Here is a 24046-nt window from a genome sequence, read left to right on the forward strand (position 1 = left end):
CCTGCGTGTCACCACCTTGCATCTGTCTGCACAGATGACTTTGCTCTCTGCCTCGGTTTGCCCATCCGTAAAGTGGGGATGGCCAGACTGCTCATCCCAGTGGGAACATCATCACGGTCATCATTGTTGTTCTTTGAAATTACTGTTCTGAAAAACAGGACTCCTAGTGGGCAGGGATGGGAGGTCCCCCTTCCCACTCACCCCCGCCCCGCCAGGGCAGCCACCACCACCTCTCAACCAGGCTGTTCTGGTGCAATCAGGGAGCTGTCCAGCAGGTTTTTCCTCTTGGCCTGCCGCAGGGCACCCAGCTGTCCTCTTCCCACCTCATCTGGGACTGGCCCTCCCAGACTCGCACGCTCCTCTCTGCCAGACGCAGCCAGCGGGCAGCAGACACTGCATCAGGATGCCCAGCATCTTTGCCTACCAGAGCTCCGAGGTGGACTGGTGTGAGAGCAACTTCCAGCACTCGGAGCTGGTGGCTGAGTTCTACAACACGGTGAGGACTGGGTGTGAGGGCTGGTGGGACTGTCTCACTAGATTGGGGGTGATGTTCAAGCCCTAGCTCCTCCACATCCTTGCTGGGAAATCCTGCTGGAGCGGTTCCCTTCTCTGAGCCTTGGTTTGCTCATCTGTTAGGCAGGGCCTGCTTGCCGGCTTTCATTCACTAGTCTGTCTTTATTTGGCATAAGGCTCTGTGGTAGGTTCTAGAAACTCAGCCATGCAGCAAAAGAACTGATCTCTGCTCTCCTGGAGCAAAGGACATGGGTGTGACTCCAGACAGTCACAAGCCAGGGTGATGGTGCTGTGATGGGAGGTGCACAGGCAGCTTCACAGAGCCCAGAGGCAGCTCCTGAGCCTCTCTGATGGAGGAGTGGATCAGGGAGGGCTTCCTGGAGGAGGCAGCTGTATCCCCAGCCCCAGGTGACCAACTCATCCTGATTTGCGGGGACTCTTCTGGTCTCGGCACTGTAAGTCTCATGTCCCAGGAAACCCCTCAGTTCTAGGTCATCCTTCCTCCAGCTCCTGCTATGGGGGCCATGTTGGAAGGGCTCAAAAATCTTGGATGCCTAGATGGTAGTGGCTTTTAACTAAAGCTTGAAAGATGCAGCCAAAGGCACGTGCAGGCATGCGCTCCTGTGCAGGGTGCTGGGGACATCATGAAGAAGGCGGTTTGCTTGAGTCCCTGGACTCCTAGGATGGTGGGTAACGAGGCATCATCCTTTGCTCTGTGCCCTGCACCTAGTACATGCTAATAAATGGCGAGCATGCAATCATGTGTGTGAACAGGGGCCTTTACTGAGCACTTACTGTGTGCCAGGCATCATACTAAACATTTGGCCTGACAAACCTCATTTCCTCTTCACAGTGGCATTGGGTGCTAGGCACAACATACAATGTATAGAGTTAATCCCAGTTTCTAGGCAAGGCGAGGAAGCTGGCATTCAGGGAGGTTGAAAGATATGCGCAGGGTCACCCAGGTACTCAGAGCTGGGATTTGAACGTAGCAGGACCAGGAGAGATTTTTTTTGGAGGTGGGGAGAGGACCAGAGGGCTGGCATGCCCAGGTTGCTCTGACTCTGTTACCTTTGACCTCACTACTTCTCAGGGCTAAGAGGCAAGAGTTTGAGATTCAAGGGGTCCCTGACACCACCCCAGCTTTTGCTTCTCCTGATCTAGAGGTACTGACCCTTTCTGGTCCTCAGTAGCCTCCCCTGTAAAATGGGAGGGGGCTGAGTGTGCCGGTGCCTGGAAGCTGAGAAGAAGATCTAGGGTTCTGGAACCCTCCTCTCTGCATTCCCCAGCAGTCCCTGCAGTCCAGAAAGTTCCCTGTGCAGCCCACCCCACAGAAGGCAAGGAGAGAGGGCTGGCTTAGGTGCGGGCTGTGCTCTCAGACAAAATTTCCCTCTATCCTACTGTTCTTTGTCCTGTCTCTAAATTTTTTTTTTTTTTTGTCTCTTTTGGTAGGGGAAGGTAATTCAGTTTATTTATTTATTTATTTGATTGAGGTACTGGGGATTGAACCCAGGACCTCGTGCATGCTGAGCACACGCTCTACCCCTGAGCTATGCCCTCCCCCTTAGCCTGTCTCTAAATGTAGTATATTGAAGAACCACCAGACACTCACCAAAGCTGCAGGTATAAAACTCATCCCAGTCATGACACACATTTACAGGTTTCTGTATCATCATCACCCAGTACCTGCCTTTCCAAATACTTAACAAACGGAAACAAAAGTTTCACTAAACGGGACTCATCTTTCCCTGTTGTGAATGCGCTGGGAACCGTTTTGTATACCTTCTCTTCTGTTCTGCCAAAAAGGCTCTGGCAAATAGCACAGGGCATGAGGAACTGAATCTGAGTTATGTTATAAAGGGTTCCCTCAAGACTCTCTCGTCCTGCACACTTCTGAGTGCCCCAAACCCATCACCATAGCTAATAAGTCATATAGTGCAGGGGTCGAGCAGCTTTTTCTGTAAAGGCCAGACAGGCAATAGTTTTGTCTTTTGGGGCCATATGGTCCCTGCCACAACTACTGGAAGCAGCCACAGACTATGTGGAAACAGGAGGGTGTGGCTGTGTACCAATAAAACTTTATTTGTGGATGCCAAGGTGTGAGTTTCGTGTCAATATCACAAGCTATTGTCCCTCTTTCCATTTTTGCAACCTTTTAAAAATGTAAATGTCATTCTTAGCACAGCGGTCACATTAAACAAGACTGTGGGCTGAATTTGGCTCAGGGGGCTGTAGTCTGCTAGCTGCTGATATAGTTAGATTGAAAAAAACAAATAGAAAACGATAAAATTTTTTCTTTTTTGGCCTTTCAAATCAGAAATTAAAAATTAAAAGTAAGTAAACAAACCTAATTACCCGCCCCCAAAAAACCAAGCCCACTGAAAAAAAGAAATTAAAAATGAGTTTTGTTTTTTTTAATGGAGGAACTGGGGATTGAACCCAGGACCGATGCATGCTAAACATACGCTCATCCATTGAGCTAAACCTCCCCTCAAAAAAAAATCAGTTTATTTTTTAATGAATATGAGCATACTCACACAGGCTTCCTGTGAGCAAACTGACCACTTGTGTCAAGACATCAGTTTACAGATAACCTGCACCCTCGACTCTGTCACTGTTCCTTTAGGAACTCTCACCAAAGAGATGATCCCTGTAGCTGGCAAGGTTTGTATACAAAGTCATCTCTGAGGCATTTGCAATTGCGGTCACTAAATGAATGAATAAAAAGGAAGCCATAACATTTTCACCAATCTGTGTAGGGCCGAACGCCTGTCAAAATACGACGCTGCTGTCTAGAAGTGTGCTTTTGATCTAGGGATGTAAATGAAAGACAAAAAATGCAGCAGGAAAATTTTAAAAATCTATTCACATGGATTTTATCACAATTTGCTTAGGAGTCATGACTCATAATTGGAAAATGGTGCTTTCTGAAGAATCTTTGTTTCTCTCACTGATCTGTTTGCAAGGAGCTCTGAGCCTGGGGTTTGGAGAGGTAGAGCCCAGCCCCACACAGTCAGGGTACAGAAGAAGGAAGCGCTGGAGGACTCAGCTCAGGTGTTGGGACGCTTCATAGAGGAGAGCACCTAGGAATTGAGTTTTGAAGGATGAATAGGAGTTTGCCAAGTGGAGTAGGAGTCTGGGAAAGGGAACAAAAGAAAATAAAAGGATGTGCCAAGTCCTAGAAGTAAAAGAGGGATGGCCAGCTCAGGGGTGGGGTAGGTCTCTGTGGCTAAAATATGGAGAGAACTAAAGATAAAGTTTTGAATGCTGAGTTAGGGTGTTTGAAATTTAACCTGTATTCATTGATGGACTCATTCATTCAACAAAAAGTCTATAAACCAACCTGTGCTGGGTGATCCAGAGGCTCAGTTCCCCCATGATGTGGAGAGGGGTGGTTCAGAATTAGGAATGGACTCTGCCAGCCCCATGGTTAGCGCGTGGCAAAGGGAGAAACAGGGCCAGAAGTGGGAGGCTGGGGAATCACGGGGGTGGGGCGTGAGGCCTCTGTGCGTTGAATGGGGACAGAACCTCAATGTTAAGGAATGAGTAAGTGTTCTCTACAGGGCGTGGGGCAAAGGGAACAGCAGAGGTCTTGAGGTGAGAGAGAACAGCTGGTAGCTTGAAGCCAGAGCCCGGGCTGCCTGCTCAGTGGGGAGGGACAGAGGATGAAAAAAGGGCTGGTAAGGTTTCCAGGGGCTCAATCGGGAATGCCAGGCAGAGAAACGTGTACTCTATTGTGACGGTGCCGGGGAGCCATGGCTGACTTTGGAGCAGGGGAGAGTCGATGATGCAGGGCAGCTGGGACACCTGGATGCATTTCACAGAATGGCCAGGAAGGCACAACCCACAGGAACAGAGGTCAGGGGTGTGGGAGGGGCTGGGCAGAAGTCAAAGCATGAGCCACTCCAGTCGACACCTATTTGCTTTAGCCTCGTGGCCTCCAGGTGTGGCCTCGTTTGGGCTCCTGCCTACTTAGGAGAGTTACAAGGGGGATGGGAAGATGTTTCAAGGCCCCCCAGCTCCCAGAAGCAGCCGTGCTGCTTAGCCTATTCCCTGGGATCCTCCCAAAGCTTTGGAAGCTCCGCATCTCACCCTCTCTAGAAAGCTCTTTCTCAGATGCTCAGACCTGGAACAAAAGGATGACCTGCCAGGCATGGGGAATGGCATAGGAAAGGCTCAGAGGTGGGGATGAGTAGGGGACATTGGGGTTGGGGCTGGTATCGGAGAAACAGAGAGATCAGAGCAGGGAGGGGTGCGTGTGTGGTGTAGGCTGCAGTGCCCAAATCTCCAACAGCTTGCCCACCACCTCCTCCAAAAACCTTCACACTGCTGGCCTGTGCAGTGTGCTGATTCCAGCCCCTCTCTTCCCTGTATGCTGTGTGACCCAGGCGGAAGGCCCGCCCCTCTCTGAGTGCCTGGCTATGACAGGCAGGTCCCATGAGCTCTAAACCACACCTCCCTCTTCTATCGCGCTCCTCCTCAACTTTCACAGCAACAGCAACTCATTGCCGGGCACCTCTAGTGTGGCAAGTCCCGCAGAATGTGAGGAGGGTGTGGTCCCTGCCCTCAGGGAGGGCAGATGATGTTAATTGAATAATTACATACATGATATTGGTGACCATGCCCATAACATCCTGGCCCAGACTCCATGGGTCCCCTGGACCTCTTTTCTCTTTCAGTAAAATAGGCATTGGTGATTCCCACCCTATTGGCCTCTTGGGGCTGACACGGGGATCTGATTCAAATGACCGCTTCATTTCACTCTTCATTCAACAGGAATTGATTAAGCCAGGCACTGTTCCAGTTCTGGGGACATAGCAGTGATCAAAAGAGACAAAAAAACCGCCTGCTCCCATGGGGCTGGTGTCCTAGTGGCTGGAGGAGACAGGCAATAAACAGAAGTCAAGGGTGTGGGATGCCAGGCGGCAGGGCATGCTAGGGAAGGGAAACTCATTCATTCATTCCTTTTATTCAGCAAACATTTACTGAGTACCTATGCAGACAGGGTACAGCTGTGGGGTGCTAGCAATACTCAACTCATAGGACCATGGAGAGGATGAAACAGCTATAGGACATCCCAAATGTCCATCAGTGGATGAATAGATAAACACAATATGGTCCATTCATACAATGGAATATTATTCAGCCATGAAAAGGGGTGAGGCACTGACATTCACTACAATGTGGATGAACTTTAAAAACATGATGCTCAATGAAAGAGGCCAGACCCAAGAGATCACAAAGTATATGATTCGACTGATACAAAACATCCAGAACAGGCTTATCCACAGAGACAGAGAGTGGATTCATGGCTGCCAGCAGCTGGGGAAGGAGAAAGGAGCATGATTGCTAATGGGGATGAGAGTTCCTTTTAGGGTGATGAAAATGTTCTGGAGTTGGCAGTGATGGCCACACAACTTTGAACAGATTAAGATCTGCTGACTTGTACAGTATTTTTTAATTATTATTTCTCTTTTTTTTTATTGAGGCGTAGTTGATTTACAATGTTAGTTTCAGCTGTACAAGTGATTCAGTTATACATATACATACATATATTTATTTATTTGTTATTTAAAATTTTTTTCTCTCTTCCTCCCTTTATTTTTTTCTATTTTTTCCAGTTTTATTATATAGAATTATTACAATTCGACTGCACATACACATTATATTGCATGTAAATACATATAAACAGTATACTGCACATTTTTTTTAGCTTTCATATATGTACTAATTATTGCTTCTAAGGACAGGTTAGACCTTTAACGTTTTAAACTTACATAGTTACCAAAGGAATAAAGCCAACTACAAAATAAGAATCAACAGAATGTGGCAATCCAATCATAATATATATATTTATTTTTCAGTTTCTTTTCTATTATGGTTCATTACAAGAAATTGAATACAGTTTTTTTAAGTTAATTAATTAATTTTTAATGGCGTTAGTGGGGATTGAACCCAGGACCTCATGCATGCTAAGCATGCACTGTACCACTGAGCTGTATTCACCCCTCCTTGCACACTTTAAAAGAGTGAATTTGATAGTATGTGAATTATATTTTAATTTTAAAAACATAGGTATTTTTTAAAACTTAGTGGTCCTGACACAGCCTAAGCATTGAATAAGTTGAAGCTATTATTATTAGTAGTAAATATAGCATAGAGAGAAAGTGTTAATATGTTAATTTTATTTGATATTTATTAATTTTATTTAACAAATAGCACTCACTGTAATCATCATAACAATTCTTATTCTCCGCATTTTACAGATGGGGGAAATAAAGGCTCAGAGAGGGTATATTTCCTTCCCAGGTTGCACAGCATGTAAATTGCAAGGGCACAAAAATTGCCAGTGCACAAAAGGGCCGAGTTAAACCCCGATCACCTAGTCCCAGAGTCTCCCACTTACCCACAGTGCTGTGAGGCCACTCAGCTACAGAGTTAGTAACCATGAATTGTGTGCATCTTAATTCATGTTGGTAAGCCCCGTGAGGGAAGACCGTGGCCGGTGCTCTGGCTCCATGCCCCCAGCCCAGCACCAGCATTCCTGTGCACACATGGAACAGATGCAGACAGGGGTCCTCAACAGGTGACAGGGCCGGGCATGGATGGTGGGTGCTTGAACTTTGGCAATGGGCCAAAGACAGAGCCAGGAGTGGTTTGGCCATGTTAGTTGATTCAACTGATGCTACAGGTTTTTCTTAAGTGCCTGTTGGGTGCCCAGTGTGATGGGTTGAGGACACAGCTGGGGATAAAACAGGATGTTTCCTGTCCTTGGGGAAGTTGCAGTCCAGTCAGGAGGGCAGAGACAATAAAGGAGTAAAAACTGAATCAATGGAATTTCCTCGAGTGAAATGGGAGAGAACCTGTGAGAGAGCGAGGGGTGTGGCTGTGGTTTTAGCCCAGGATGGTTGGGGTAATTGAGAAAGGCTGAGGTGGAGAGTCAGGTCGGTTTCCTCCCTCCCCTCCCTCCTTCCTCCCTCCCCTCCTTCCCTCTCTCCATCTCTCCTCCTTTCCTTCTTCCAGTCCTAAGGAATCCAGCCACCCCCACTTCCCAGACACCCTGCTGGGTACTGGTTGTCCAAAAAGCAAAGCCTTCTTCAATCATAGCCTCCCCGGGGAACACAGCCATTACAGCACATGCGCCAGGCACGTGTGTGCCTTGTTTACATGTATTCTTTGCATGCCTTATTCTCTGCAAAAATCCACTGAGCGCCTCCTGTGGGCCAGGCACTGCTGTAGACACCAGGGGCTTTGCAGCAGTGAACAAAATGCCAAGCCTCCCCGGCCTCGGCGGCTCTTGGTTCTCTAATCCTCACTGTGGCACTTGGAAATAGGACCTCTGTTTTAGAGAGGAGGAAAATGAGGCACAGGATGGCCCCCAGACCCTAAGTGGATACCCTGTGAAGGCAGGGACTTTGTTTTCAGGCACTGGAAAGGTCCTTGAGCACATTGGAGGTAATGAATGAATGAATGAATGAATGAATGAATGAATGAAGGGAGGTGAAGGCACCTGCTGGGGCTGGGACCCAGGGAATCCAGCTCACGTATGCCCAGCGTTCAAGGCTGGGTTGGTTCTGGCCACAATCCTGGGCAGATTCCTCACCCGCATCTCCACGTCTGGGCAGAACCTGTAGTTGGGAAACGTGGGGGCCCAAGCCCAGAGGGCAGGGAGGGGGACCCTGGCACCAGGGCGGTCTCTGATGCTATTGGAGCCATTGGAGCTCATTAGTCATAGGTGCCGCCTGCTGCTCTGTCCTCATTCTGCACGATTAGGGGCATTACTGAGAACGCTTGTCTTTGTTCTGTTGGCCACCGAGCTTGGAGCATCTATACCAGTCGTAAGCCTGTTATTATTACCTCCTTTAACAATAACAAGAGCAGCAGCAGCCTTTGCTATTTACTGAGCCAGGACTATGTCCTGGGTAAGGTAGCCTTCCAATGCCTCGCCTCATGCTTCCCCCTAACAGGGCAGCCTTCATCCCACCACACGGTAGCATTGGTGGTCCTTTCCCATTTTACTGATGCAGGAAAGGGGGGCCCAGAGACATTAGGTCACACAGCCAGGAAGCAGGGAGGTCCCTCTTAATCATCACCACCCGTCTAGTCCTCCTGTCTTTCAAATCAAGGGGTAAAAGCTAACTTCGGCATCCCCCGGAGCTGTGCAACCTCAGAGAAGTCACCCCACCTCTCTGAGACTCAAGCTCCTGATTGCCAAACAAGAACTAGAAAGCCAGACCTTGTTGGGTGTGCAAGGGTTAAAGACAATCTGTAAAGTCATGTGGTCAAGAGATTAGGAGGTTACAGCTGTAGCGCCTCCTAGTAGGGCCTTTCTAGATGCGAGACCCTGTGCAGGCGTTCTCATGCACGTGACAGGCGATGCGCCTGGACTGTTCTGAGATCCAGTCATGGGACATATTTGTTGAGCACCTGCTATATTCTGGCTCCTGAGGCTATAAGGCAGAATGGGGAAGCCACAGTCCCTGTTCTCCAAGCCAGGTTTAGCAGGAATCCCAGACTGTTCCAGAAGAGCTGAACAGGTGTCAGGAAAGTGGGATGGCACGGGGCGTAAAGGCAGACCACCTGGCTCTGCCTAAGGGATTGGGAAGGCGTGAGGGAGAAAGTGATTTCCAGGCTAAAGGCAGAGCAGCTGGCCTGGCAGAGACGGGTGAGTGGGAACGAGAGCCTTCCAGGCAGTGGGAACAATATGTGCAAGCTCCTGGAGGTAAGAGGTAAGGATACGGATGGCTCATTCACAGGAACTGAGTTTTTCCTTCCGCTGGGATTATAAAGTTGAAGGTGGAGAAAGGTGAATTATGGAGGGAGTTTATAAGCCAAGTTTAAGAGTTTGGGTTTCACTTATAAGAGTCACGGACATGTTTTAAATTGAGGCTTAAGGGCTTAGGAAGCTGGGTCTCCTGGGCTGGCGTTTGGTTAAAGGCAGAGGGAACATCCAGATTTGTTTGGGGTTTTATCCATTCAGTATCCATGGTCCCATTTTCCCTTCATCAACCATCTGGATATGGTCTCGGTGGGACGGTCAGTCAAGGTGGTCCCCCTTCTCTGGCCAAGGATGAGATGTGTCCAGGCTACACTCTCCAGAATTTGAATCTAGGGCTTGGACAAAAGGACTGAACAGAATTGTTTTCATTCACACCCAAAATTGTCCCCTGAAGAGATTTTTCATTCACAGGTCAGAGCTGTTCTGGTTTCTGGTTTTCCTTGTCTTCTGCAATTCATTGGATTAATGAGCTTCCTGTAATGAATGAATGAATGAATGGTTTAAGTAATTAAGTAACCACACACACTTTATATTTATATTTAAAATGTAAGTTCACCAGAATCATTTTCTTTTGCTTGCTACCAAAGAACCCTAGCTAATATACCAATGCTGATGGTTTTGTTGGATTTGAGAAATAGAAAGCCAGCTTAAGCAAAAACCAAAACCAAACAAACTGAAAAGAGAGAGAGATGGAGGGAGGGAGGGAGAGAGGGAGAGAATGCATTGGAAAGATAGTGGAGTATCTTACAAAATGGAAAGATGAGTTGTTTGGGAAGGTTGGGACCCTAAGTAGGTCTGGAGGGGTCAGCAGAAGGGCAAATACTGCCCTCGAGTATCTGCTTTTTTTCTCAGCCTTGTCTCCTCATGGTGGCAAGATGGCTGCCTTATCTTAAACATCATGATGATATCCCAAGGCCTCTTTAGAGAGTTGCCATTGGTGAAACTCAAATGTGGTGACTCCCAGGCTCTGTGTCTGTTCCAAGTTTCAAATTCTCAAAATAGAAAAATCTGACTTCCCAGTTTGGGATAGGTGTCTATTCCAGTGGGGTAAGTTCTCAGGATACAGACAGGACAAGTCGGCGTGGAGGTACCTCTGTGTTCTGGGATAGCTCCTGTGAACTGGGTGGCTGTCCTGGAGATGAGTTTGACCTTGTCCTTTGACAGACAGCAAAGACCTTGGCATGGAAAACAAGGATGTAGGTGGGACTGTGAACTGGGAAACCAGTTTGCCAAGGCTGGGTTCTCAAACTGTGCCCTTTGAGCTGGTTCCACCATCGCCTAAGGAGAGCTGTGGGCTTCCCTAGAATCATGAGGGCCCCTGCCTTGGGGACCTGTACAGGTGCCCAGGACTGAGGCTGGTAGAGGCTGACCTTGTGTCGGGTGATTGATTTCCTCACGCCCACCACTGTGGCGTGTGTGTGTGTATTTAATAGCTTGTTTCCTTAAAAATTACCAAAAAAACTTTTTTGGAGGGAGGTAATTCGGTCTGTTGAACTGATTATTTATTTAATAGAGGTACTAGGAGTTGAACCCAGGACCTCATGCATGCTGAGCGTGGGCTTTACCACTGAGCTAGAGCCCCCCGCTGTGCTCTGTATTTTGCATCAGCATCCTTCATACTGGGGTTCTGAGAAATAACAGAGCACCTAGTTAACAAGGCACTATTTCTTCACTTTCTGAGATGGAATGTAGGCAACTGAGGACAGCTTTACAAGGGGAAGATTTTATTGGGGAGAGAAGGGTATAGTCAAGGGAGCAAGCTCACTGACCTCAAGTTGGCAGGTGTAAGAAAATCATGAGAATGCTTGTTTCTGAGCTCACGTGAGGTATTCACTGTGGCCTCAACATATCTGGGGAGACTGTGAGGGGCATTGGCGTCCTATCTCAGCAGTTGGAGATTTTGAGCCACTGATACTCTGGTGCAAATGTTCTTGTGACCTTAATAGTATTCACGAGGCTAATGAGGTCCGGGAACTTCGGGTCAACAGCACAAAGAGGTAGGTGGCATTACGCATAGATCACAAATGCAGAGAAGGGAGGTTAGGGAATTGAAGTTACCTTCTCAAGACTCCACAGTTAATGAGCAAGAGAGCATATATCCAGTCCCACACCACTTGGAGACCAAAGCCTGTTAACTGGAACACTTTGACTTCAAATAAAACACCCAACCAAAAACAGTTGAAATAAAAAGATGATTTTTTTTTTTAATGGACGTTGGAGGGAGATGGTTCCAGAATAGATTCCCTCAGAGCCCAACATCACCAGGCTACTTGGTTCTTTCCATCTTTCTTCTCTGCTGTCCCTAGAGAAGTGGTTCTCAAAATACTGAGTACCTACCCTGAGGTCCCTGAGACCCTTTCAATTCCTCGAGGTCATAGTGATTTTCATAATAATACGAAGGTATTATTTGTGTTTCCCCACTCTGATTATCTCGCAGGGGTACAATGGAATCTTCCAGAGGCTGCATGATGTGTGTTGACATCATTTATCTGATGGCCAAAGGAATGTGTGCTTGTACAGTAATGTGTTTTGAAAGTTTTTAGGCTTTAATTTCTAATATAGTAAATCTTGATAGATGTAACTCACACAGGCAAAACCTCGTCAGGGTCTTCAATAATATTTAAGAATATAAGAAGTTCTTGAAACCAACAAGTTTGAGAACCACTGTCCTCAAGTATTTGTTTTTACCAATAGCCCTGTTTCCTCATGGTTGCAAAATGGCTGCCACATCTTAAACATCAGAACAATGTCCAAAGGACTTTTCACTTAGCCTGGTTTCAACAAAGAGAACTTTCCCAGAAGTCCCTCATCAGATATTCCATCATGTTTCATCGGCCAGAATTATATCACACATCCATTCCTTAACCAATTATTGGCAATAGAGATGACTAATCAGGCTAAATCCTGCCTCCCTTGAAGGCCAGGTCTTCCTAATGCCTGAACAAAATTCAGTTTTATTTAGCAAGGAAGAAGGGGCATATATATAACTTAAGATGTAGATTCAGCTGCTATACCGGAGGCCTAAAACAATAACAGTTTAATGAAGATAGAAGTTTCTCTAGTCATAACTTCCCAGGGCTAGTGTGAGAGATTTATGGTGCCAGGGACTTGGGCTCCTTCTGTATGGTTGTTTTCTTACCTCTAGACCATTGCCCTCATCTGTATGGTCCAAGAAGCTACCCCACCATATCTGTATCCCAGTAGAATTGGAGTAAGGGGAGGGCTCGCCCCTTCCCTTTAAGAAGGCAACCTGGAAGCCATGTTTGTCCCAGTCTTACTGGCCAGAACTTGGTCACATGGTTTTGTGTAGCTGCAAGGGAATCTGGGAAATGTAGTCTCCAGCTGGGTGGCCTTGTTACACAGAAGAAGGAGAGAATCAGATTAGCTAGCACCAGCTGTTATTCCCTTTTGCCTCCCAAGAAGGACGTGCCCTCCTAATACTGAACCAAATCAGTTTGGTTAAGGAGGAAGAGGGGAGGATGGCTGTTCAGTGTTTAATTCCCGCTCCCTGCTGTAACTCGCTGTATTCTTAGTGGTCATTGTTAGTTATTACTGTGAATCATGTGCTATTATCTGACATCGGTCAAAGTCTGTGAAGCAGTCTCTGCTGCTGTGATAAACAGCCCTCTTATCTGTCTCACAAGAAATTCACTTGGGATCTGGTTTCAAATCCAGTTTCAAATCCTGGATTCTCCACTTACTGGGGTGACCTGGGCTGGACCATTTGACCACTCTGAGAATCAATGTCTTCTTCTATAATGTGGTCCACCTAATATCTACCAGTGTTGTTGTGACGATAAGTTATGATTCTGGGAATAATAAACCTTACCTGGGCCCAGAACATAGTAAATGTCTAATGATAGGGAGACAAGTAACTAATCCACAGCAACAGAGCTGTGCAATCATGGGGTTCTGAACAAGGTGTGCCACACCTGCTGGCTGCTATGCTCCCTCCTCCTCCCCAACCCCACCCAGCCTACAGTAATATTGCCTCTTTGTCTCAGCTAGCTAATGCTGCATAACAAATCACCCTAAAATGTAGTGGCTTGAAATAGTGACTACTTTTGTTTCGCTCATGAACTGGTAATCTGGGTAGGGTTTGGTAGGGACAGCTTGTCTCTGTTCCACTTGGCATCCACTGGGATGACTTGAAACAGAGAAGGGGACTAGAATCATCTGAAAGGTCATGTGTGTGGCAGTTGGACTGGAAAGAGTGAAACACCTAGGGACTGGAACAGCTAGGGCTCCTCCAGCATCTCTTTTGATTTCTCTCTGATCTCTCCACGTGGTCTTTCCAGCATGGCAGCTTTAAGGGTACCCAGTCTTTTTTCATGGTGGCTTAGAGCTCCAATGTCTCACACTCTAAGGTAGAGACAGTCAGATGGAAGCCACAGTGCTTTTTATGACCTAACCTCAGAAGTCACACCCCATGACTTCTGCTTCACACTGTTTTCTTTTTCTTTTTTTCAGAAGCAAGCCACTAGGGTATTGCACTCTCTTTCCTTGTCTACAAGACCAAGACCAACTCATGACCACCACATTTGCATTTCAGTCCATAGGACATAGAGGGCAAGCCTTAAACTGCTTTTGAAGGACTGACCTGGAAGTAACTTATTTACATTCCTATCCCATTGGCTCAACCAGTTCACAAGGTGACAGTGAGCTGCGAGGAAGGCTATGAAACGTAGTCTTTAGTTGAGTAGTCATGTGCCTAGTGTAAACTTGGGGGACACTATTGCTGAAAGGAAAATGTAGAAGGTTAGTAGATAGTCTTTGCCACACTCTTGAAGGAATAAATGAACCCATAGAATAATGGATGGAGTGATGGCTCTACTGATGGCTGGTTGGCTAGTAGGATTAGCAGAACTATAGCTAGACCCTGGGTTAATTACCAGCCTGAAAGGCGTCAGGTGCCTCCCCTGTCTGACAGCCCCTTCCCTACATTTTCCCCTTCTCCAGTTCAGCAATGTCACCTTCCTCATCTTTGGGCCTCTCATGATGTTTCTGATGCACCCGTATGCCCAGGTACGCTCCCACTGGGTTTATATCATCTGCATCCTCTTCATGGCCATAGGTAGGTGGGGGTCTGTGACAGTGGGGCAGGTCAGGGGGCAGGAATGGACGACTCCCTTGACCACCTGCCTTATGTCTCTTGCTTCAGGCCTGTTTTCCATGTATTTCCACGTGACGCTCAGCTTCCTGGGCCAGATCCTGGACGAGATCGCTATCCTGTGGCTGCTGGCCGGCAGCTACGGCATATGGTTGCCCCGCTGCTACTTTCCCGCCTTCCTGGGGCAGAGCAGGTGGGTGGGGCCAGAGCCCACCTATCCTCCGGGTCCCCTCCCCAAGCCTTCTCGTGGTCCCTGGGATCCCTCCCCTGGCCACTCCAGAACTTTCTCCTGACCCTGCCTGACCTAACCAGACTTTCGGGGACCCTTCCTCTGGGGGTACCTAGGATCCCTGGATATCCTCCCCTTATCCTCCCTGCTTATTTGGAATTCCTCCCCTGATCCCACCTGGAAATCTGGGACCTTCTCCAGATCCTGACTGAGCCCATCTTGGGGTCCCAGGATCCCATGCCTAAGGTTACTTGGGGCCCAGAGATCTCTCCTCTGAGCCGATCACCTGGGCCCCCTGAATCTTTCATTGGATCCTTCTGGACCCCTTTTCTGACTCACCTGAACCCTCCAGGACCCCTCTCCTAATAGCCTCTGGGACCCCTGCAATTCCTTTTTTTTTTTTTTTTAACGTAAATTGTTATTTTTTAATGGAGATACTGGGAATTGAACCCAGGACCTTGTGCATGCTAAGCATGTGCTTTGCCATTGAGCTATACATGCTAAGGATCAATTCCTTCTTTAATCCCACCTGGCTCCCCAGAATCCCTTGCCTCAACTCACCTGGGCCCTGGGACCCTCTTCTGATTGGACTAAGCCCCCTTGAGCTTCCCTGAGACCCTTTTACCATCCTACGCATCCCACTACCCTGGGGCCCCCTTCAGACCCTGCTTTGCCCACATGGGTTCCCTGGGAAGTTGTGTTGACCCTCCTGAGTCCCTTGGGATCCTTTCCTAAACTCACCTGGGAGTCTTAAGACCTTTTTCAGAGCCCAGTTTGGCTCCTTGTAGCCCTTTCCCTTTTCTCATCCATCTTTGCCCCAAGATCTCCATGGGACCCTGCCTAAACCCCACAGGAACTCCCCTCCACCGCCCCCAACAGCTGAGCCCTTCTCTCCCCAGGCTGCAGTTCGTCTGCCTGGTCTGTATCACCACCATTGTCAGCACCTTCCTGTCCTTCCTGAAGCCCACGATCAACGCATACGCCCTCAACAGCATTGCCGTGCACGTGTTCTACATCGTGTTCCAGGAGTACAAGAAGTGGGTGGTGGCTGCAGGTGCCCGGGGAGGTGGCTCCCTTCCCCACTCCAACAACCTCCCTTCACCCAGTACTCACCCTGTTCCCAAAATAGTTATTGACTTCAGGCTCATGGGGACAATGTCCTTTCCCCAAGATCATTCACCAACTAAGAGCAGGACCAGGATTTGAACCGAAGGCTGTCTGACTGCAGAGTTCATCCCTTTTGTTGCAAACCCCCCAAACATACATACAAGTAGAGAGCATTGCATCAGAAACCTCCATGTGTGCCACTAACCAGCCCGCACAACCGTTAGCACTTTGCCAACCTGCATTCTGTATTCCCCCCAGATTTCATGTAATGTCACCCATTCGTTGTTCAGGATTTCACTCTCCTGATACAGAATTATTTTTTTTTCATTTTTATTTTTGTTTGTTATTGAAGTGTAGTCAATTTACAATGTTAGTTTCAAGTATACAGCAAAGTGATTCAGTTATACATACATATATATTTTCAGTTTCTTAAAAATGGCTCATTACAGGAATTGAATATAGTTCCCTGTGCTGTATGTAGAATTATCTTTAACCCATGCTAGGTCTTAGCAGGCTAGAGAGGGGACTTTCAAATGGAGCTGTTTGAGGAGAGTTGAATAAAAGGGTTATTTACAAAGGAGAGGGAAGACTGTCGTAAACTCACTAGGGATCCTTTAGAAACCCTGTGCTAATAAGGATGGGTTTCTGTGATCATCAGGAGACCTGAGATGGGAAGCAATGGGAGGGAGTGATTGCACGAATCTGGAAGAAGAGAGCTAGCAGGGAGGGTCTCCTTGGCAAGAGCTGTGACCTCTAGTTGTTGGTTCCCTCCAGCCTGAGCCAACCCCACAGGGAGGTTGTGTGGACCAAACCCAGGGGCCCCCTTGTCCTTGGTCTTCTAGTTGGGTTGACCAGTGGTTTCCAGCTGGGTTAGCCAATGGTTTCCAGTTGGGTTGGCCAATGGTTTCCAGTTGGGTTGGCCAATGAGGAGCCTCAAGTGGGAACCAAAGGGTGAGGGGAGGGAACTGTTAGAATATATATTTCCAAGTCCACATAGCTCACCCGCCCCCCCATCCCCTGAGGTGTGAGGCAGAGTGGAGAAAGGTAGGAAAGGATCCAGACGGGCAAGTGGAAGACCTGGCACACACACGTCTCACAAGGTTAATGATCCTTCCCTAGAATAGCGTCTAATACTCAGTTTGCACTGACCTTTCATCAGTTTCCCAAAGGCATCTTTTTATACCTGGACTTGTTTAAATCAGAATGCAAACACAGTCTTAGATCATCTTTATTTCACAGCATCCTTCCCTCCTTCCCTTCCCCTTTCTTCATGCCTCTGACTTTTTAAAATTGAAGTATAGTCCGTTGCAATGTGTCAATTTCTAGTGTACAGCATAATGTTTCAGTCATACATATATATACATGTATTCGTTTTCATATTCTTTTTCATTATAGGTTACAAGATATTGAATATAGTTTCCTGTGCTATACAGAAGAAATTTGGGTTTTTTAATCTATTCTATATAGTGGTTAATATTTGCAAATCTCAAACTCCCAATTTATCTCTTTCCACCCTCTTTCCCCCTGGTAACCATAGGTTTGTTTTCTATGTCTATGAGTCTGTTTCTGTTTTGTAAGTAAGTCCATGTAGGTCTTTTTTTTTTTTTTTAGATTCCACATATAAGTGATATCATATGGAATTTTTCTTTCTCTTTCTGGCTTACTGAATTCACTTAGAGTGACGATCTCCAAGTCCATCCATGTTGCTGCAAATGGCATTATTTTATTCTTTTTTATGGCTGAGTAATATTCCATTATTTATATATTTATAATTATATATAATTTATATATATATATATATATATGTCAAAGGACATTTATGTTGTTCATGCCTCTGATTTAACCACGGAAACTTGATCATTTGTCTTATAGAACATCCTGCATTCTGGATTTGTTTGGCTGCTTCCTGTGGTGCCTCTCAATGTGTTTCCTTATTTTTTCTTTTATTTTTGATATTTCCTACAAATTAATAGATCTACATTTATGCTTAATTTTTTTTTCATTTTATGCATGGTGCTGAGTTCTGCTTGTTCCACCCCATTAAGATCCTCCCCCCATAATGAGTGATTGTCCCACATTTAGTGCCATTAAGTTTGATTAGTGGATTTGGATGGTGTCATCCAGACCCTTCATTATAGAGTTTTCTACTGACCCTTTCACCTGATGATTCCAGTGGCCATTTCATGCTGCCTCCATCCATGATCTCATTAGAGGGGGCAAAGTGGTGGTTTTCAGATTCTGTTATTCCTTCTGCATTGATTGATGATGATCTGGCTTTCATCTATCCTGACAGAAGGACTGTCACTCATCAACCTTGAAGTACGATTTGGACAGGACATACAGGATAGAGCATTGATTCTTTCCCTTTTAAAACTCAATTTCCAAAGAATATTAAAATGAATATATGCATGTATATGCATGACTGAGACATTATGCTGTACACCAGAAATTAACACATTGTAACTGACTGTACTTCAATTAAAAAAAAAACCCTCTATTTCCAGAGTAAGGGTTTGGTACCTTAGCCATCACTAAGAAGGACCAATGAAGTTGTTTTTTCTTTAAGTAGTATTATGATCTCATGGGTGTTTATCTCTCTGATATGTTTCAATCCATTGCAGTCACTATGCTATATTTTTTACTTTTTCTTTTGAAATGATTACAGGCTCATAGCAAGTTGCAAAAATAACAGAGTCCTGTGTACCCTTCACCCAGAGTTCCCTCACCTTGCCTCCCCCAATGGTAGCATCTTATGTATCCATCGTGCAATCTCAAATAGGGAGAAACTGACAATGTGACGGTACTGTTAACTAGACCACAGACTTTACTCAGATTTCACTAACTCTTACGCCTTCCTCCTCCTCCTTCTCCTTCTGTGTGTGTGTGTGTGTGTGTGTGTGTGTGTGTGTGTGTTCAAACCGTCCCATTTTAGGTTAGTGGGCCGGGCTTGTGCTTTTACCCATAAAAGCGTTACTGCCTCATAAATCCCTGATACACTCTTTCCTAAGGGACAATAGGTTAGCTCTGCTATTGGGGAAACACAGATTCTCATCTTGAGTGGTCCCAAGATGTGGCCTCAGAGAATTCACACACATTCTCATGGACACACAGACGTAAGTCCTCATGCACCAATGTGCAGGTGCACACACACTTACACCCCAAAACACAAACCCAGAAGGGCCTGTCGGTTAAGAATTCTGCATTCCGATAATACTGATGCAGACCCCACTTACTAGCTGTGTAACCTTGGGGTGGGGGCTGGGGCATACTTAATCTCACGCACCTCAGTTTTTTCATCTATAAAATGGGAACAATAGCCTTGTGGTGAGGACTGGGTTTCTACCTTTTAGAACCACACCTGGCATCCTATAAGTACTCAGTGAGTGTTGGCACAGATCAGGCCCCTCCCCCACTGCCCCTTTGATCCTTCCCTCCTCCCAGCCTCATCTCCTTGGATGGAGGAATTTCCCATCAGCCCCCGTCAGGCTCTGCTATCGGAGTCAGGCTCTGATCTCCCTCCCTCCCTCCCTCCTTAGGATGGATAATAAAGAGCTGCGGCATATAATCAAGGTCACCGTGGTCTTATGGGCATTTGCCTTCTCTAGCTGGATCAGCGACCGCTTGCTTTGCAGTTTCTGGCAGTGGATTAATTTCTTCTACTTGCACAGCATCTGGTAAGCACCTGTCCTGTGGTCTGGGGCCCTGGGAGCAGAAAATCTCAGATGCCAGAGCTCAGAGCAGGAGCCTGGGGGCAGGGTGGGGAGGCACAGATACGGGGACTTGCGTGTGTGTGTGTGTGTGTGTGTGTGTGTGTCTGTGGCAGATGGCAGGGGGTGGGGGGCAGTGGCTGCAGTTGGGAGGTCAGGTCTGGAAGGTCCCTTTGGAAGGTCAGGGTCCATGAGAGGTAAGGAGATGACCCAGGTGGGGCTGGGGGCATCAGGCTGGCTGCAGAGGCATCTTGTGCCCTCACCACCCTCTCCCACAGGCATGTGCTTATCAGCATCACCTTCCCCTACGGCATAGTCATCATGGCCTTGGTGGATGCCAGATACGAGATGCCAGACCAAACTCTCAAAGTCCGCTACTGGCCTCAGGACACTTGGCCCGTGGGGCTGCCCTATGTGGAGGTCAGTGGTGACCACAAGAGCTGCTGAGGTCCGCCAGCTCCTTCCTACCCGACCACCTGCGAACCCACCTGTGTCTTGAAGGAGCGTGGCCTGAATCAGGAGACTGAGAGACACTCGAAGTTCCTGTCTCCATCTCCCTTTCCCCATCCTCTTTGTCCTGCGCGGTCCCACCCCAAGGCAGGGGATGGACTTCGTGACCTCTGTGTGCGGTTGCCTGATGACCCGGGGAGCTGCCTGGCAGAGGCTCCCCCCTCCATCGCCTGCCCCTGTTCTCTTTCCTTTTCTCCTCTGTGTCCACCGCTTCCCTGTTGTCACATGACCTGGTTTGGCTGGACCACTCGGTGCTGTGATTACGTGGCACTTACTGGGAATGACCTCAGGCTGGGTTTGGTTCCCCAGGGCACCTTATGAACAGTGGAGGTCGCTACCAGTCTCTTTGGACCTGTCTTTGGCCATGTGATGTCCCTGGTACTTGGGGGGCATCTCAGAGAATGGACGTGTTATCCATCACCTCATTCTACGCTCACACGTGTGTGCAGAGACCTCAAAGATCCTCACATGTGCTCACATGCAGCCCGTGGACTTGTGGGCCTGTCTCACTGGTCGACAGCAGAGCAGTGTGGAGGCCTGGACTGGGTGATTTGGGTGCTGTCCGAGCATGGACATCAGGAGGGGGGCTGGGGTGGCTGGTACAGGCTCTCAAAGTGAGGGAAGAAGGGGAGAATGGTTTCCACGGAGGTTAAGAGCACGGGGCTTGGAGTTTGAACCCTGCTCCACAGCTTCCTACTTGTATAATCTGTGGGGAGTGATTATTCCTGCCCTTGAAGTTCAAAGACCTTGTCTGTAAGATGGAAACATTCCTTCCCTCATGGGATTTCAGTGTATGTAAGAAAAGATAATGTATATAAAGTGCTTAGTATGGAGTCTGGCAAACATTCACCCATCTACTTGTCCTTTTATTCATCCATCCTTCCATTCATCCATCCATCCATCTTTTTAACTCTCTATTGAACCATCCATCTATCCTTTAGGTTACCCATCCGTTAATTTATTCATTCATTCCTTCATCTTGTTTTCTATTATCTATCTTTTTAACTCTCCCTGTTCATTCATTAATGTATCATCCATTCCTTGAACTATTCATTGAACTATCCATGCATCCGTCTACCCCTCCACTTATATATCCATCTGTCCATATATATATTATTCATCTTTTCATCATCTATTATCCTTCCATCCATTTATCCAACTGTAACCCATCCACTTTTCCATCCATCCATCCACCCATCAATCCATCATCTGTATTTAGCCATCATTTATATTCATTTATCCTCAGTCTATCCAGTTATCCAATTATTTATCTATCCCTCATCCATCCATCCATCCATCCATATTTAGCCATCTATTTATTCATTTATCCATTCAAATCATTCAACCATCCTCCCATTCATCTGTTTCCCTACCCATTCATTCGTTCATTCATTCATTTATTTATCTCTTCAATAAATATATATTGAGTTCCTACTGTATGTTTGACACTAACCCTTGAGGATATAAGACAATAAAGATGTGCAAAGTCCCTGCCCTAATGAGGGGACACACGTTAAATAAATAAAAAGACACACAACCAAGGCAATTCCAGTCCCTGATGGGTGCTGCAAAAAAGGTAAAGCATGGTGATGTTCTCAAGACCATGAGTGAAAGGAGCAGCCCTTTCAAGTGGCTGCCCTGTGGGGAGCGCACTTTCTAGCTGAGCCCTCAATGCTGAGAGGAGACCAGCCCCACCAAGAGCTGGGCAGGACCATTCCGGGCAGAGGGAATGGTGGGTGTGAGACTCCCGGGGTGGGAATGAACTGGAGCGACAGAAAGAAGGCTGTTGTTGGAGCTGAGTAAAGGAGGGAGAGTTCCAGGTGGTTGGTTCTTAACCTGGGGCCTGGGATGGGTTTCAGTATCCATGGACCACTTGACATTCTCTGCAGAAGAGGAGTGTCTGGGCACGTTACCTAGGCCTCTGGATTGCATCATTCCAGGAGTAGAAGAAAGCGCGCCTGGCCTGCTGGAGAGATGGGGACATTGAAAGGGGAGGGGCCGCTTATATTTACATGCCCATGACAAGCATCACTGAACCGAATACCCCTCCCACACGCCCTCCAGATAGACGAGAATAGTCTCATTTTATACCTGTGGCTCAGAGAGCAAGCCACTTGCCGAAGACTACGCAGCCTGGACTTGAACCAGGTCTGCCCTTCCCCAGAGTTCCTTGCACCGCTAAGTCAGCAGAAAGACTGTGCTTGGATTTCAGATCCCCTGCTTCTGGGTCCTTCTGAATTTCTTGTTCTAGAAACCAGGTTGTTGTTTTTTTTCACATACAGCCCTAGGATGGATTATGTTGGGGGGCGGGGTGGAGGGGGTTCGAGTTTCTGCAAACTTGTGAATTGTCAGCGAAATGTTGTGTGTCTTGGTGTTTTTGGTGGGGAGAGGAGCTGTGCTTCCATGATACTCTCTGAAGGGCATTTGACACCCTAATAGTTTTAAAATTATTATTATTTTTAGTGGAGGTACAGGAAATTGAACCCAGGACCTCATGCATGCTAAGCACATGCTCTTCCATTGAGCTATACCCACCCCACCCCCAACACTAATAGTTAAGGACCTCAATTCAAAACCTTCTGGTGGGGGGCAGAGAGAAAATATCTGGCTTCTGCCCCCACGCCTCTATCCCAAAGCGCATGGCCATGATTTGTTCCCACATCTGTCTCCTGGCCCCTGCTGATCCCTCCTCATGCCTCCTCTAGCGACATGTAGACAGTGGGTAGGTAGGAAGGACATCCAGGTACTCATGCAGTTTGTAATTCTAACTCACCATGTGACCTTGGTAAGTCCCAGTCTCCATCACAGAGGACTCTTGGTGACAAAGGACAAAATGTTCAGCTCTAGCTGGCTGAAATGACAAAAGGATAATCAGCATATATACTTTTGAAGTTAAGGATCAGGCTGCAGATAAGGCTGGATCCAGGCTTCAAATGACGTCACCAGAGCTAGGCTCCCTCTATCCCTCTGGTCTACTTTCTGAGTGGGAGGTGGCTGCCAGTGGCACTAGGCTCATAGCCTTCCAAGCTGAAAAGTACACACTCCAGGAGGATGTGAAATGGTGCTCAGCATCGTCAGTCATTAGGGAAATGCAAATCAGAACCATGGATACCATCTCACAGCCACTAAATTGGCCATATATATTTTTTAAAGGCAGGGTACAATTGCTGATGAGAATGAAGAGAAATTGGAACCCTTGTGCGTCACTAGGAATATAAAATGGTGCGGCTGTGATGGAAAAGAGTTTGGCGGTTCCTTAACAAGTTAAACATAGAGTCACCATGTGATCCCGCAATTCCACTTCCAGGCACATACCCCAAAGAATTGAAAACAGGTATTCAAGAAAATACTTGTACAGAAATGTTCATTTGCAGCACTATTGATAAGAGCCAAAGGGTGGAGACAACCTAAATGTCCACCAATGGATAAACAAAATGTGGTCCAGCCATACGATGGAATACTGTTCAGCCTTAAAGGGCAGTGAAGCACTGACACACACTGCAGCGTGGATAACCCTGAAAACATGCTACTCAGTGAAAGAAGCCAGACACTAAAGGCCACATATTGTGTGATTTCATTTATATGATACGTCTGGAACAGGCAAATCCATACAGGCAGAAAGCAGATTAGTGGTTGCTGGGGGCTGAGAGGTGGGAATGGGTATAGAATTTCCTTTGGGGGTGAAAAATGTGTCTTGGAAAACTGGACAGAAGTGCTGGCTGCACAACACTGGGAATGTTCTAGAAGCCTCTGAATTGTGCACTTTAATATGGTTAATGGTTAGTTTTATGTTATGTGAAATTTTTTTCAATTAAAATCAAATAAAGCTCCCAGAGTCATTCTTGGCTGGTGTTAGGTCATGACCCCCGCCCCCTGCTACCTCCGGTGACCAATACCAGTAACCAGAGGGATGCAACCCTTTGATTGGCCAGATGTGGGCATGCGCTTCCTCTGCAGAGGGAAGGGAGCCTCGCTTTGACTACAGGTCTGATTCGGGGAGAAGAGGGAGTGAGTGGGGGCTTCTTAAGCCTTGTGCCATGTCTTGAGTTGGCATTCTCTCAGAAGGGCTGCCATTTTAAAATTCACACAGA

The 24046-nt window shown here is 47.0% G+C and overlaps 1 protein-coding gene across 1 annotated transcript; it reads left to right on the forward strand.

Annotated features, from left to right (window-relative positions):
- Window positions 1-344: 344 nt before the first annotated feature.
- ACER1 (alkaline ceramidase 1) lies at window positions 345-23779 on the forward strand. The gene is made up of 6 exons (XM_010966769.3): window positions 345-496; window positions 14252-14366; window positions 14454-14595; window positions 15531-15668; window positions 19275-19412; window positions 19724-23779. Exons 1-6 carry the CDS (start codon window positions 404-406, stop codon window positions 19890-19892), a joined length of 795 nt encoding a protein of 264 aa, XP_010965071.1. The 5' UTR covers window positions 345-403; the 3' UTR covers window positions 19893-23779.
- The last annotated feature ends 267 nt before the right edge of the window (window positions 23780-24046 follow it).

The sequence above is a fragment of the Camelus bactrianus genome, chromosome 22 (assembly GCF_048773025.1).
Source record: "Camelus bactrianus isolate YW-2024 breed Bactrian camel chromosome 22, ASM4877302v1, whole genome shotgun sequence".
Taxonomy (NCBI): domain Eukaryota; kingdom Metazoa; phylum Chordata; class Mammalia; order Artiodactyla; family Camelidae; genus Camelus; species Camelus bactrianus.